At 34.9% G+C, this 14,782-nt stretch overlaps 1 protein-coding gene across 1 annotated transcript in view; it reads right to left on the bottom strand.

The window, feature by feature from the left end:
• Positions 1 to 13,354, bottom strand: part of LOC149790379 (uncharacterized) — a 202,385-nt gene extending 189,031 nt beyond the window's left edge. Inside the window, exons 1-3 of the mRNA XM_089972427.1 lie at positions 13,228 to 13,354; positions 10,710 to 11,007; positions 3,167 to 3,293 (exon numbers count right to left, since the gene is read on the bottom strand). Coding sequence (XP_089828553.1) covers positions 3,167 to 3,293; positions 10,710 to 11,007; positions 13,228 to 13,327 — 525 coding nt within the window. The 5' untranslated portion in view covers positions 13,328 to 13,354. The remainder of the gene's footprint in view (positions 1 to 3,166; positions 3,294 to 10,709; positions 11,008 to 13,227) is intronic.
• Between the last annotated feature and the right edge of the window lie 1,428 nt (positions 13,355 to 14,782).

The following is a 14,782-nucleotide window of genomic DNA, read 5'->3' as shown; positions in this document are numbered from 1 at the left end:
AACATTATAATTGTACATGGGGGCTTTAAATTCATCATGTGTTGAAGAAATCCAAATGCTTCCATATCATTATAACTGTAAGAGGTCCTATTGTTTCCATGCCATTAGAATTGCAAGAGATCCTATGGTTTCCATATCATTATAGTTGTAAGAGTTCCTACTGTTTTCATAACATTATAATTGTAAGTCCTACTGTTTCCAAAACATTAATATTGTAAGAGGTTCTCTTTCCATTACATTATAAGTGTAATAGGTCCTACTGTTTCCATTACAATATGATTGTAAGAAGTCCTACTGTTTCCATAACGTTAAAATTATAAGAGGTCCTACTGTTTCCAAGTCATTATAATTGTAAGAGGTCCTACTGTTTCCATATCATAATAACTGTAAGAAAGTCCTACTGCTTCTATTACATCATAATTTTGTATTCGAAGTATTCAGGCTCATAAACAGTTGCCATATATTACACAGATATGTCATCAGGATGCTACATAAGGTGATGGCAAATGTACTCTCAACATCTGATAACACTATTTTAAGTTTTATTCAATATATGTTTCTCATTATGTGATAAACAGACTTATTTTATTCAATATCATACTTGCCATTCCAAATATTCAAACACTTTCAAACACAGAAACACTGACCAGTCTTCTTTGACTGTCAATTAATAAAAATAAAAACCCAAATATTCAAATGTTTGCAGTCTAGTTTTCTTAAACTGTCAAGTAATAGTTTTAAAACCCAAGTATTCAAATATTTTCAAACACAGTCTTTTAAACTGTCAATTAATAAATATAAAACCTAGCTTGACTTTCATATTAAGAGATCTAATTTATTTAAAATATTGGATGGTTTTTATTATTAAGATTTTAGATTTATATTTATAAAAGATGCACATCACCAAACAAGACCAAGTCCAAAAAGTTCACAGTTTTTAAAACAATTGGAAAACCTATGTCATGAATCTTGTCCTATATGTACCTGGGAATGTACGTACCAAATCTCATTTATCTATTTCAAGGGGTTATTACTTAAGTATATTTACAAAATTAAAGGGATTTGTCACAAAAGTTAAAAAATGTATGCAATATGTACTAATTCTTGTAATACAAATCTAATCAGATATATAAAAAAATCCTATAAAATTTCATTAGTGAACTGATATTTCATGCTAGAAAACAAGGCAACACTCTCAATTTAAGATCAATTTCAGATAACCATATTTCCATCCTGAAATAAAATAAGGAACTATTTTTAAAAAAAGTTTTCGATATTCAGGATCACAAATTTGATTGTAGCTGTTGTTGTTTTTGTGGGGTTTAAAGCCATTTTTCAGCACACGATAGGCTATACATGGCGGCTAGTATTAATGGTGGAGAAAGAAACCGGGAAAACCCCGGAAAGAACCACTGACCCACGAGAAGCTACTGGCAAGCTTTCTTACAAATCCACATTGGCCGAATCCAAGACTCGAACCCTGGGAGACAGAGGTGAGATGGCAGTGATACGTAACGGAGAGCACTTTAGACCACATAAATACAGCTTCTAAGTGTGTGTGTACACTGTACAATGCACCTGACACAGATCTGCCACTGTACAATGCACCAGACACTGATCTGCCACTGTACAATGTACCAGACAATGATCTGCCACTGTACAATGCACCAGGCACTGATCTGCCACTGCACAATGCATCAGACACTGATCTGCCACTGTACAATGCACCAGGCACTGATTTGACACTGTACAATGCACCAGACACTGATTTGACACTGTACAATGTACCAGACACTGATCTGCCACAGCACAATGCACCAGACACTGATTTGTCACTGTACAATGCACCAGACACTAATACTGCAATTGTACAATGCATCAACAGATCTAGATCTATGCATTTAGGATTAATGATTAGAAAACAAAAATAGACCCTTTTCTGTTAGTGCATTATGAGATGCCAGATCATGGAATATGTTGTTTTCAGTTAATTTGGACTTATATGCAAGCATATAAGGTATCATATATTTTATAAACATTTTGATTATTTTTCTCCTTCCTTGAGGAACTGTACTGATTCCATATGTTATGATACAGTTATAAAACAGCCTCCAAATTATGTCGCACGTATCAGCCTAAATAACCCAAGATACACTTAAATACACTCTAAAACACCATAGAAGTGTATTATGTGTCCCTTTAAAGTATCTTGTCCCTGTCTTGGAGGATCTGTCTCCTATTACAACTCTATGGTCTTAAGTTAAGTAACAGAAAAGAGCCATAACCAACAAGTTTTATAAAATTCAACAAATAATTTTGCCCCCAAGAATACAAATTTAAAATTTATAAAGAACTTAATGTGTTGTGAATTAATTCCCAAATTGTCCAAAAATTCATATCGACACTCCTAATAAATAATGTTCTAATTAAATTACATTGGTGTTTTTGAATTAAGACCTAACACTGAATATATAGCTGTGCCATTCAGTCTTTTGATGAATCACAATAATATAGTCCAAAATGTCCTTGTATGAATTCAATAGTATTCTAATTATTGTTTCTGTATGAAAATATTACTGAAGAGCACTTTGTATTTCCAGGGAATAGCAACTTGAATAAATCATTCTACTGAAATCAAATACTTAACACAACAATAAGAATGATTCTGCTAAAGATGTTAAGGCCAGAACTTTAAAAGAAACATTTTTCAAGTCAACAAGATTATATTTTTTTAAAAATTAAGACAAAAAAAGACCCTGCATGTATGTCCAAATTTTATTTCTAGAGAATTCTAATTTGTAAACAGATAAAATCTGTTACTAATCTTAAAATAAAGAATGTGCTAAACATTGGTTACAATAGGTTCTTCATATCAGAATTTTAATAATCTAGACCCAGACCCAAATAAATATGTTTACCCCTATCAATAATGATCATAATATTGAACCCACACTCATTGAGAAATATGTAGTATTTGTCCACCAAAATCAAAACATCAGTGTCCCTTGTCAGGTACAAAGGAACTTTATTTTGGTCAAAGTCAATGACATATATTCATGATGAGAAACAAAAAAAACAATACAAATTAAATATGCATAACACTCCATACATCTACCTAAAACACCTGTGTGTAATATACTCTAAGTACAGAAGATATTTGAATTACCGCTGCTTCTCCTTGTGGTGGAACTGCCTCCAATCCATGCAGGTAGTCCTTATTGGTAAAGTTATCAAACAGTCGCCAGCTAACGTTATGAATCCCACTGTGGAAATCAAACAGTTCCCATTCTATCCTGAAATGATAGATCTCACAGTGAGTGTTTTCAGAACACACACAGAAAGACAGCTAACATTAAGAATCACACTATGCACAACAAACAGTTTCACTCTTATCCAGAAGTGGTTATTATGTCAGATCTTACAGTGAGTGTTTACAGAACACACAAACAGTAATGTCAAGATACAAATAAACATCTAGTTTAGAGTGTTGAAACTAATTTAAATGATGCAAGACTTACCATAACATAGCTTTTTTGTGTTGATGAACCACCATCCATTAAATGTGAATACATCATCCCAGAGTGGAAATTTTCTATATGACACAATCCAGCAATGCACCTGGCTTAAGTAGTGTGTAGAACAGTCATCCTATTCACAGAAGAACATTCCACCAGGAAATCAGAACAGGGTGGGAGGAGGGCATTCAACAATAACATTGGGTAAGTATTGCATAATTAAACTACGTTTGAAAGCAGCATAGCTATTGTTTAGCTGAATTTGTCAGGTGAGTAGGCTGTTACTCTCACATTATATCTGATCAAAAATACAGAAAATTAATGTACTCAGAATTGAAAGAGAGATCCGATGTTTTTCATTAGAGAAAAAATGCCAGCACTTTGTTGAGCTAATGAGTAACGGTAAAAGGAAAAGGTAGCAAGAACAATTTTACATTATATTTTAATACATCAAAAGGGACTGTTAGCACATCATCATGATCAGGCCACTGTTACATTACCATGTTCAAGACTACAGGCACATCAGCACATTCAATATTGGAACTTGTTGGAATACCATTGGAATTCAGTAGGAATTTATACATTTGGACTTGTGATAGAATTTTTAGGACTATTTGGGATTAAATGCACATTAAAGTTCTTTTTAAATTTTCACTTTGTATTATATGGATTCAAATTATTTATTGAATTTTACAAAATATTTTGGATTTCACTCCTTTTTGTTACTTAGTTCAAAACCACAGAGTTGTAATAATAGATAATGCATGATGCTTGAGTGAGTTGAGTGTGAGGTCCTGAAAGGTGGCCTCACTCAAAGGTTTATAAGTGGTTTTAGTCAAAGACGATAAAACACAAGAACGATTCCACCTGGGCATAAGAGAGGATGGGACAGACCTCTGTGGCTCAAAATGTTTAATACATTTGTCAAAATGTTCATCAGAACCAATTGCCTTACCTTGAGAGAATTTAAGTGCACTGGAAATTGCAGCTCTTTAGCTCTTGAAACTGAACATCTTTGTTCTGAGGCAGGAACAAAAAGAAATGAGCAATAGGATGTCCCTCAAGCATGATGTCACTCAGGCATGATGTCATTCAAGCATGATCAAGCATGATGTCACTCAGGCATGATGTCGCTGAAGTATAATGTCACTCAGGCATGATGTCACTCAAGCATGATATCCCATGATGTCACTCAAGCATGATAACACTCAAGCACAGAGGGACAGCTAGGATCAACATGCTTCCTACTGATCCAATTCGAAAAATGTCTCCACCTCCTTGGACACACAAGCTTTCCTGGTTTGAATCATGCAACTGGCAACCTTGTCCACAACGTTCTTCTGGCAGAGAGATCATTTAAGATGAGCTAAGGATGAAGGTGAGGAATTTGTGGGATGTTGTGGAGTAGGAATCCCCGAGTCATGACATAAGATCCCTCCAGTGGGGTAAGAGACATGGGTTGATCAATCAACAGGTTTAGAAGGTCACTGAATCATGATTTCTGGGACCACAGTGGGGCAATAATAATATGAACAATGGAAGTTCTGCAGGCTTGAAGTAGTCAACAGAATGTTGGGAAAGTGTATGCAAATAGTTGATCCAACTGAATCCCATACCTGGACAGGAGATACATAGAAGGGAAATCTATTCTTGCAAAATGGTCTATTAGAGGTATGAAGAGTGACACTGTAATGGAGTGGTGAAGACTCGATTACATTATGATGTCTCTGCCATTCCTGGAAAGGCTATCGACTAATATTTTCTTCTTCCCAGGAAACTGGCACACTTTGATGGTAATGTTCACTGAGGTAGTTCAGCAGAGGAGGCTCCAGACCTCAAAAAAGAGAAGAAGCATGTGTGCTTCCCTGATATAAGACTTTTTTTATTATGAATGTGTTGTGTGAGGAGACCATGACACATTGACCCCTTAATCTCTTGGTGCACCCATGCAACTCTAAGAGACACTGCTTTCATTTCTAGGTTTTTGATGTAAAGGGACAATTCAGCCTGAGTCCAAATAACTTGGAAAATTATTTCCTCTGCCTCAAAAAGGTGCACCCCAACTGGAATCTGACACATTAGTGAACAGGAAGGAGTTGGGCTCAGGTGCATACATGGATACCCCTGTCATGAATCTTTCCCAATTCATCTACCAGAGCAAATGATGATGAAATGTTGGTCACTGAGTTGCTGAGGTTGATAGAGAATCTCTGTGTGGTTTCAACCTTGTGAGAAGGAAGAATTGTAGATGTTCCATATGTAGTTGTTTTGGGGGAACCAAGTTGGCAGCAGCATTCAAGGTTCCCAGTAGGGATAAGTAAAGGTGAGTAAATAAAGATATTTCTGCTGGCAGCACCTCTGAGAGTGCCAGAATGCAATCCATCTGATCCAATGGAACCTGGACTAAGTTCTGGTTTGTTAGGAAGCTCATCCCCAAGTAAAGAAAGTCCTGAGATGGAAAAAATTAATACTTCTTGAGTTTAGGCAGATGACCCAATTGAGTTAACACAAATCAACAGTGAAACAGAGCCTGATGAATGAACTGAACCTGTGTATAGTGGATCAGCCAATCAATGAAATACTTAAGAACCAGTGTTCCCAGTAATTTTAGCTACTATTCCCATAACATGATTGAAAACCTAGATTTTAAAACATCCTGGTCTAGCAAGATCAGAGGTATTCACAAAATGAGGAAATATCAGGATGTGCAGATAGGCATCCTGCAGACTGAAGGAGACCACCCAAACTGATGGATAAAGTGCATTCTGGATTGAGGAAGCAGCCTCCATTTGAAAGGTTCCCCCAGAAGAAATTGTTTTCAAAAAGGAGAGAGATCGAATATAATACAAAACTTCAACATTTTGAAACCAGGAAGATCTGGGAATAGAAAGTAGGAGACTGATCATTTATGACCCTCTCTACTGCCCCTTTTTGCAAAAGAGTGTTCATTTTTTCCCTCAATTTCACTAGAACAGACTGATGTGAGAACATGGGGGTCCTTAACTGAGGTAGTTGTTCCTTAAACTCCTTAAACTGGAGTCAGTAACCCTAGCTCATGATAAAAAGGACCCAGCCATTATCCTTGACCAGGTCTCTGAAAAGAAGCCTAGATGAGCGCTCAGAGGGATATTTGGGACAAGCATGCATGGCAGGAGAGGGTTTGGTTTCCTATGGATGTAGCCCAGCCTTCCTTCAATAGAAAAGGAAGATGAATTAGAGAATTTCCGTTTAGGGGGTCTGTGGCATCTTCTTGAATGCCATGAACCTTACTGGCAAGGAAGTTTAGTTTGAGGTTTTGTGTTGTATAGGAGCTGCATATGTTTGAAAGGTGAGTTTGAGAATTTCTTATTTGGGGGTCTGTGGCATCTTCTTGAATGCCATGAACCTGACTGGCAAGGAAGTTTAGTTTGAGGTTGTGTGTTGAATATGGCCTGCATATGTTTGAACCAAAATACCAAACTTCATCCTCATCATCCAGTTGAGAAGAAGACAGATCTGGCAAGAGGTGTTAATGGCCTGCTTCTGCTTCAACTCTGAACTGAGATTTGGTTATGCATAAGAGAGGGCATTAGTGAAGGTGATGGCAGTTCATTACCCACATCAGTAGTTCTACTATGTAAAATAACCCACAGGATGATCTATACCATTTTGTCTTATTGAATCAATACTTCACCAACCCCAGCATCATTTGCATTAACAGACATTTTAAATAATGACTGATTATTGAGCTGAAAGAACTGGTACACTCTTAATTATGATCTTTAACTTATCAAAAGTCTCCTGACCTTTTCAGACCAATGAAACTTGGTTTTCTTACTTAACAAATTGGTCAAGAGTTTAGCAATTATGGAAAAACTGAAGCAAAATTTCTGATAATATCTAGCCATGCCCAAAATTCACATCACTTGTTCTTTACTGACAGGCATATTGAATTCAGAGATAGCCTTCACCTTAACTTTCATGAGTTTAACTTGTCCATGTCTCATAATATGTCCTAGAAACTAAACACAATCAAGGCAAAACTCACTTTTACTTAAACCAATTGTCAAATTTGCATCACTGAGTCTATCAAAGAATTTCCAGGTGTCATTGTTGATGATGACTTCATCGATGTAAGCATCACAAATTTCTGGACCAGATGTAATCATGTTCATTAAATATTGAAAAGTAGAAGGTCAACTTTTCTTTCCAAATGGCATTGCTTTATAGTGATAAAATCAATGAGAAGTCATGAATGCCAAATTATCCTTGGCTCTTTCTATCAGTGGAATTTGCCAAAATTAATTCAGAAGGTCAAATTTGGTGACATTTTTTGCATTTCTATTTTTTTTAATTATCGAATCATGGCAATGGTAATGAATCTGTTTTAGTCACACTGTTCACTTTTCTGTAACTGCTTACAGTAGATGCACATGTGGTAATTGTTTGGTTTTGGCAATGAGAATACTTCGTCCACTTTTACCTGGTTCTATGAAATCAAACATTCCAGTTTGAGAGGGTACATGTGTAGAACATACAATTTTGACGACATGGTAGATTTTATTTGATTGTGTTGGAACATCTGGAAACAAGTTTTAATATTCAACTAATAGATATTTATTTCACTCTATTCGTTTGTCTGCAGATGTGAAAGTTTCTGGTCTGGATTATTCAATATTTCTGAACACACCAAATTTGCTACATTAAGATTGCATTCTTTCACTTCAATCTTCATTGTGTGGGACATGTGCAACTAAACTGACTGCATGATTAACATGAATAACTCTATCAAAAACACTCCTTTAACATATTAACAACCCAGGAGTATTAATGATATTATTTAAGCTGATTTCTTTTCAATTGTATAAGGACCATAATACTTAGTCTGAAGAGGTAAGAGAGCCAGACCTCCATCACCAGACTAAAAACTCCTATCATTTGTTTCTGTCATACCTTAATTTTAACTTGGACTTAGTAGAGGGAAAATTAGTATTTGCAACTTCACAAACATCTGACAACTTATAGTTGAAATCAGAACCATAAACAAGACGATACATTTATGGATCTTCAGTTGAAAGAAGTTTCTGTTTTAATAACTTCAATGGTTCAAGGACATTATGTCCAAAAACTAGTTCAAAGGGACTAAAACCTATTGGTTCTTAAACTGATTCATGTTAACAGCAAGCAATAGTAAATGAACACCTTCATCCCCAACTTTTTTTATATAATTTAACTAATTAAATGTAGTTTAAGCAATACACAATGCATCCATCTCTGTTCTCTTGATGGGTCCCTCTTTGTCCATGATGTATTTGCAGCCAGTACATGTTAAAGAGCTAGTATCTGAATTTAGAGACTTTAATGTCATGTTGAACAAATCAGATGACTGGGTAGAAGCATGTGAACCAATCAGATCACTGGGTAGAAGCATGTGAACCAATCAGATCACTGGGTAGAAGCATGTGATCAAAACACTGTGTCAGAGCTAGTATCTAAATTTATTCTTTTCTTGTTGCTGGTCAAGATTATTCAAAATTTCTGAATTCCGAAGACTGGTTACTCCAAAGTCACTACAGTCTGATTGCATTCATTGCAAAAATTCTCACAGTGAGAGGCAGGTACAACTAAAAATGACTGCATGATTAACATCTCTTTCAACACACTCCTTTAACATATTTATATGTTTTTGTTTTCATCTCCCAGGAATATTGACGATATAAATTAAGTCACATACTTTCTTTAGAACTGTGTAAGGACCATAGCACTTAGCCTGAAGAGGAGTTCGAGGTAAAGGCAAGAGAGACAGTACAATGTCACCAGGCTGAAAACTCCTTTCCTTTGTATTCTTGTCATACCTTAAGTTCATTACTGAATAATTAGAGTGCATATTAGTTCATACAACTTAGAAGCCTTTGACAACTTGCATTTAAAACTAGAACATAGTCAAGAAGATTAATTTATGTATCTTCATATACAAGAAGTTCTCTTTTAGCAACTTCAATGGTCCACAGACAATATATCCCAAAGCTTCAATGGGATTAAATCTTAAAGATTCTTGAACTGATACCCTAACGGCAAACAGACATAAATGAACACCTTCATTACAATTTTTCCAGTATCAAAACAATATGACAGAATAAAATTTGACCCTTGATCAGATTAGACAGGTTTGGGATGACCAAATTGCATTTAAAAAAAATAATCAAAGCTTTTACCATGGTTTTAGTATTAATATTCCTCAAAGGAATTGCCTCTGCAAATCTTGTGTATGCAAACATTTTAGTCAACAAGTATTGGTTGTCTGACTTTATCTCAGGTAAGGGACCAAAACAATCTACCATTATTCTACTAAATCACTTGTCAACTGCAGTAATATTTTGCAGATGAGCTTTAGGTATCTTTTGATTGGGTTTTCCTACCTTTTGACAAGTATGACAAGATCTACTGTATTCTTCACTTTTAATTTTTGGACAATAAAAGTGATTCAAGCTCATCTATTGATAAAAAGTTTCATGGGCTAGACTAAACATTCCTTGTCTATATAACTTAGGAACAACAATCTGATTGCTTACTGACCACTTGTTCACCAGCAGAACACTGATTGGAGGTCACCATTTTCTCATAAGGACCCTATTTGTAATGAAATAACAAAGAAGTACTTTTGCAGCTTCAGTTTCACTAATAGATCTCTGAAGCAAACAGGAGATCTCAGGATCTTTTTCATATTTGACATTGAGTGATTGTTGTTCCTCACCCTCATTAGAATAAAGAGAATTATAATACTCATTTTTTTGTCTGTTAACTATACATTGTCAGAATCATGCAGTATTTTACAATATTGACCTCATGTACAATTCATACTGAACTCATGTGAATATAGGAAGTACTTTCTATTGTAAACAGACTGGATGCAGATGCCAGCACTTTTGATCTATTTGATTGGAATACCCCTGGAGCTGACCAGAGCAATTTGTTATATCCCTTGAGCTGACCAGAGCATTGTTCTACTCTTGAGTTGACCATATCATTGCTTTACCCCTGGAGCTGACCAGAGCAATTTGTTTTATCCCCTGAACTGACATGAGCATCATTAAATCCCTTGAGCTGACCATATCACTGTGGACTCCTAGAGCTGACCATGGCATGTTACAACTGGTGTAAATTACAATTGCTGTATAAGAACATATGTTTCAAATAAGGTAAGATTAAACTCACGTCATTTGATTTAGCTCCAAAACATTGTGCACAGCGACATTAAGAAAGTTTCCTCTTGTCAGCCACAGATTTTGAATGATGGGAGGAGATGAGTCAGCAGTAGCGTAGACGAAATCATCTGCATAAGCTCTGACTGCATCATAAGCTCGAACCCAGATGTTGATTCTCTCTCCATCCTCCAAAATTTCAGAAATAAATGTATCCTGGGCAAGGACATTCCATGTCTTCAGGAAGTCTTTCTCTCTGATCCGGGTCTCACCATACATGATCTGGTATCTCACTTGAAATTCAAGAATGGCTGAAATTTGGAAAATTACATGAATTATACAGCTATTCCCATGACAATTATATGTATCTTACATCAAAAACAAGTATGGATCATATTGTGCAAATTTATTGAATTATACAGTAAAGCATTAATTATGCCAGTGTCAATTATCCATATCAAACATCATGTACAAAAATGGATAAAATTACAAAAATTTCATGAAATATATAACCTAACATTATCTGCCCTAAAATGTCAGTCATGTACATCTCACATAAAAACAAATCTGGAGTAAAATAGGTTTCTTCAATAATACTGACTGAATCATAATACGTTAGAAGTACAACAACCATGTAACAATTTCAGCCCTTCCATACTTGCATTTAGGAATAAAAGTGCCAGAAGTCATTTTTCCACCCGATATGGAATCAATCAAGAGTGGCATCCAATTTCAATAATGCCAGATCTCAGCTTACTTCAGCTGCTACAAGATTATAAATGTACTTCCAACTTTAAATGTTACTGTAAACGTAAAGTAAAAAAAAACCTCGCACATGTACATCCAGCAGAAGTCAAGAGGCGGCTTTTTTGTAAAGCTCCTGAACAACCCAGAAAGGTGTAGGTCCCTCAAAGTCTTTTGAACTTTTTGGAATGTAAAGTCTCATATAAATATAAAGAAAGTTGTTTCTAACCACCATTCCTCATGATGGATAAAGTGACTCTGCTTGTGGCTTCCCTAACATAATGAGCTGATAAGCCTAAGAAACTCCTTGTGTCATGGGTTATTTCTTTATAGGTGGAATTACCGATTATACCCAGGACAAGATCTTGAGCCAAGAGATCATCCTTTCCTTTCCTTTAGAAACAAATATTATCCCACTATTCACACTGACTTGGGTCAATTCAGGTAATATTTCAAACCACATACTGGATCCTACAGACGCCCTTCATTCCATGATGAAAAAGGTTTTCACAACAGAGGACTGGTTCTCCTCAGCAGGAGCCCATTTGTAGAGGAGCCCATTTGTAGTATTAAAACCAAAAACCATCATAAGTGAAATTAAACTACTGTGATGGAATTGCTGATAGTTCGGGTTGACAGCCAAGGCATGCTTGCCATAGTTAGAATTACATGGAAGCAAGTTTTATGCAAAAGCTGAGTCAAGTTGGTTCTAGACGTGTGTTTGAATGGTGTTTTATTCAGCCGGGTCAGATTCCACAGCAAATTCCATTCTGAACACAGGGCCAAAGCCTATGGTTGTGACAAATAAAAATTTACCAGCAGGTCAGAGAGGCCATTACTTTGGCCTATTATCCCTCTATTAGTGAAAATGAAATGTGTCTACAATTGTGGAACAGTAACCAGTTGTAACTTCTTTTCTCAAACCACTAAAGAGAAAAGTAAACTAATTGTTTGTTAAAGAACACAATGTGTTTGTGCTTGCACCAGTGAGATAAAATTCTTCATTTCCCTTCATCTGCTTTCAGTGTTGTGATAATTGATTACTGATGGAACTGGGTCAAGACAAGAGGATGATTTTGTAATTATTACCAATGCAGGTTAGAAAGAATTGTTACTGACACAAAGCGCTTTCATGGTGACATCATCATGCGCAACAATTAATCTGGATTGTACTGAAGCAAACTTTTTAGTTGACTTCATCCAAAAATGTCATCATAATTTTACAATGATTTTGCTATATATATTTCTTATAGTGTGTATACAATATTCTTCCAAGGAATATTGATCTGTGAGGGGCAAAGAAAACAATATTCATCATTTAAAGGTATTCAAATTTTTAAATGACACTCATTTCTGAATTATTTGGAGTCAAATGCCCTACTTGACCTGCATGACCAGTACTTTAATCACACTCAGTAATATGGTATTACTTTAAATTGTTTTCTTAAAGAAACTTATGTGTCATTTCCACCAAACTGACATTCCACAGCTACCATCAACCAAGAGAAATTGCAGTCAACAACAGCATCAAAACTGCACAGAAGCAAAAGTAATTTATAAACTTCATGTAATAAAGCGAGCATGAGACATGAAAATTTGCACCCAATCATTATTTTCTGCATGATTATGTCCGCATTGCTTCAGAAAGCTTGCAAGAAATTTTCAATTTTAGTGGAATTTCCACAATCACACATCCAAGATGCAGCCTACAACTGCAATGATCAGCTTGTCAAGCTGTGAATAAATCTATCACTGAAACAACTTTGTTATGAAGAGTTGGTACCAACCATTAACATTTGTTTTCCATTCTATAGTGCGATCACCCTCTCTGTCATCATATTCTGCACTGACAGCAGGATCAGGGTTGACTGTGTTCAGCCATTTCATGGCATGATGTCGCTCATTTATAAATCTAGAAGAGTAATAAAAAATATATTAATACTTTACATGAAAATGGTGTGTTCTTACATAACAAAAAATGTGCAGCAAAATTGCATGAGAAAAGTTTGTGTTTTTGCATACATATAGTAAACTTAAGTTTACATTTGTAGTAGCAGTTGAGATTTACTAAAATTCTGATGGCTAGAGTGTACTATTTTGTCATAAAATTTCCAAATGTGACTTATTTAAATTTGGCTTATAAAATAGCCTAAAAACCAGTGAAATCATCAAAGACTAGACAGCACAGCTTATTTACTTGTATGCTGCATACCATCATGTGAATACATACAGTTATCATAGAGATTTGTTGAAATATGTGTTGACTCTTTGGTCTTAAGCTAATTAACAGAAAGAGCAAAATCATCAACAAAAAAAATTGAATTCAATAAATAATTTATTTCTTTAGAATACAAAGTCAGAATTTAAAAATAAAACTTACAGCATTTTGTATTAAATCCCAAACAGTTCTAAATGTTCTATCAGAAAACATGAAGTACATGTATACAGTATTCAAAATGAAGTCCATTTTTGTGTATGAATTAATTCCGATCTTGAATATGCTTATTACCAAAAATACCTGAAAAACTGTTGATGTGCTAACAGTATTGATGTATCATAATGATATAATCCAAAATGTCCCTAAATGAATTCACAATAGTACCAAAATATTGATTTAGTCTGAAACTATTAATGAGCACATTTTAATTCCAATGAATAATTTAAATAAATAAATCCTCTCAAATTAAAACTGAACAGGACTAAAATACTGATTCTACTTCAGATGTTAAAATAGGAATTAGTATTTTTAATAGAAACACCATAATATAAAAACCTAAGACACAATAAAAGGAAGGTAAAAAGTTAATTTCTAAAACATTCTAAGCTGTCAATAAGATTCAGTCTGTCACACAATTGTATTAAAGAACGAGGCAAATATCAGATACACCATCAGTGCTCAAGGAGAAAACAAATGTCCTGACTTTAAATCTAAGTAAACAAGTTTCCTTCAAAAAATAATAATCATATAATGTAATCTGCAATTAGAGACCAAAATAAGCTATGAAATGTGTGGTTTACAAAAAATACATTTATCAGGTAGTCCCAAACTCCTACACTCTGCTATGGACAAAGCTCAATCATACAATACAAATTAGATATACATAACATATAGTACATATACAAAGAGAAAGAGCTTCAATCAAACAGGAAAAAAAGCTTTTTCATTTTGCTTTATAAGTAACCTGCTTTTCCTGACTAAAGAAATTCTATACAAAGTTGTGAAAATTCAATCTTATTTCTTAATTTATATACTTAAATATTTTGGAAAATTTCCTAATGTTCATTACATTTTAGGTGAGAATGACAGTTAGGCCTCCCTTAATTTGATCATTTAGTACCAAT

Source organism: Sinohyriopsis cumingii, chromosome 10, assembly GCF_028554795.1.
Source record: "Sinohyriopsis cumingii isolate HCF-2022 chromosome 10, ASM2855479v2, whole genome shotgun sequence".
Classification (NCBI taxonomy): Eukaryota; Metazoa; Mollusca; class Bivalvia; order Unionida; family Unionidae; genus Sinohyriopsis; species Sinohyriopsis cumingii.
The sequence above is the reverse complement of the archived record's forward strand: the minus strand, read 5'-3'. Positions and strand labels throughout refer to the sequence as shown.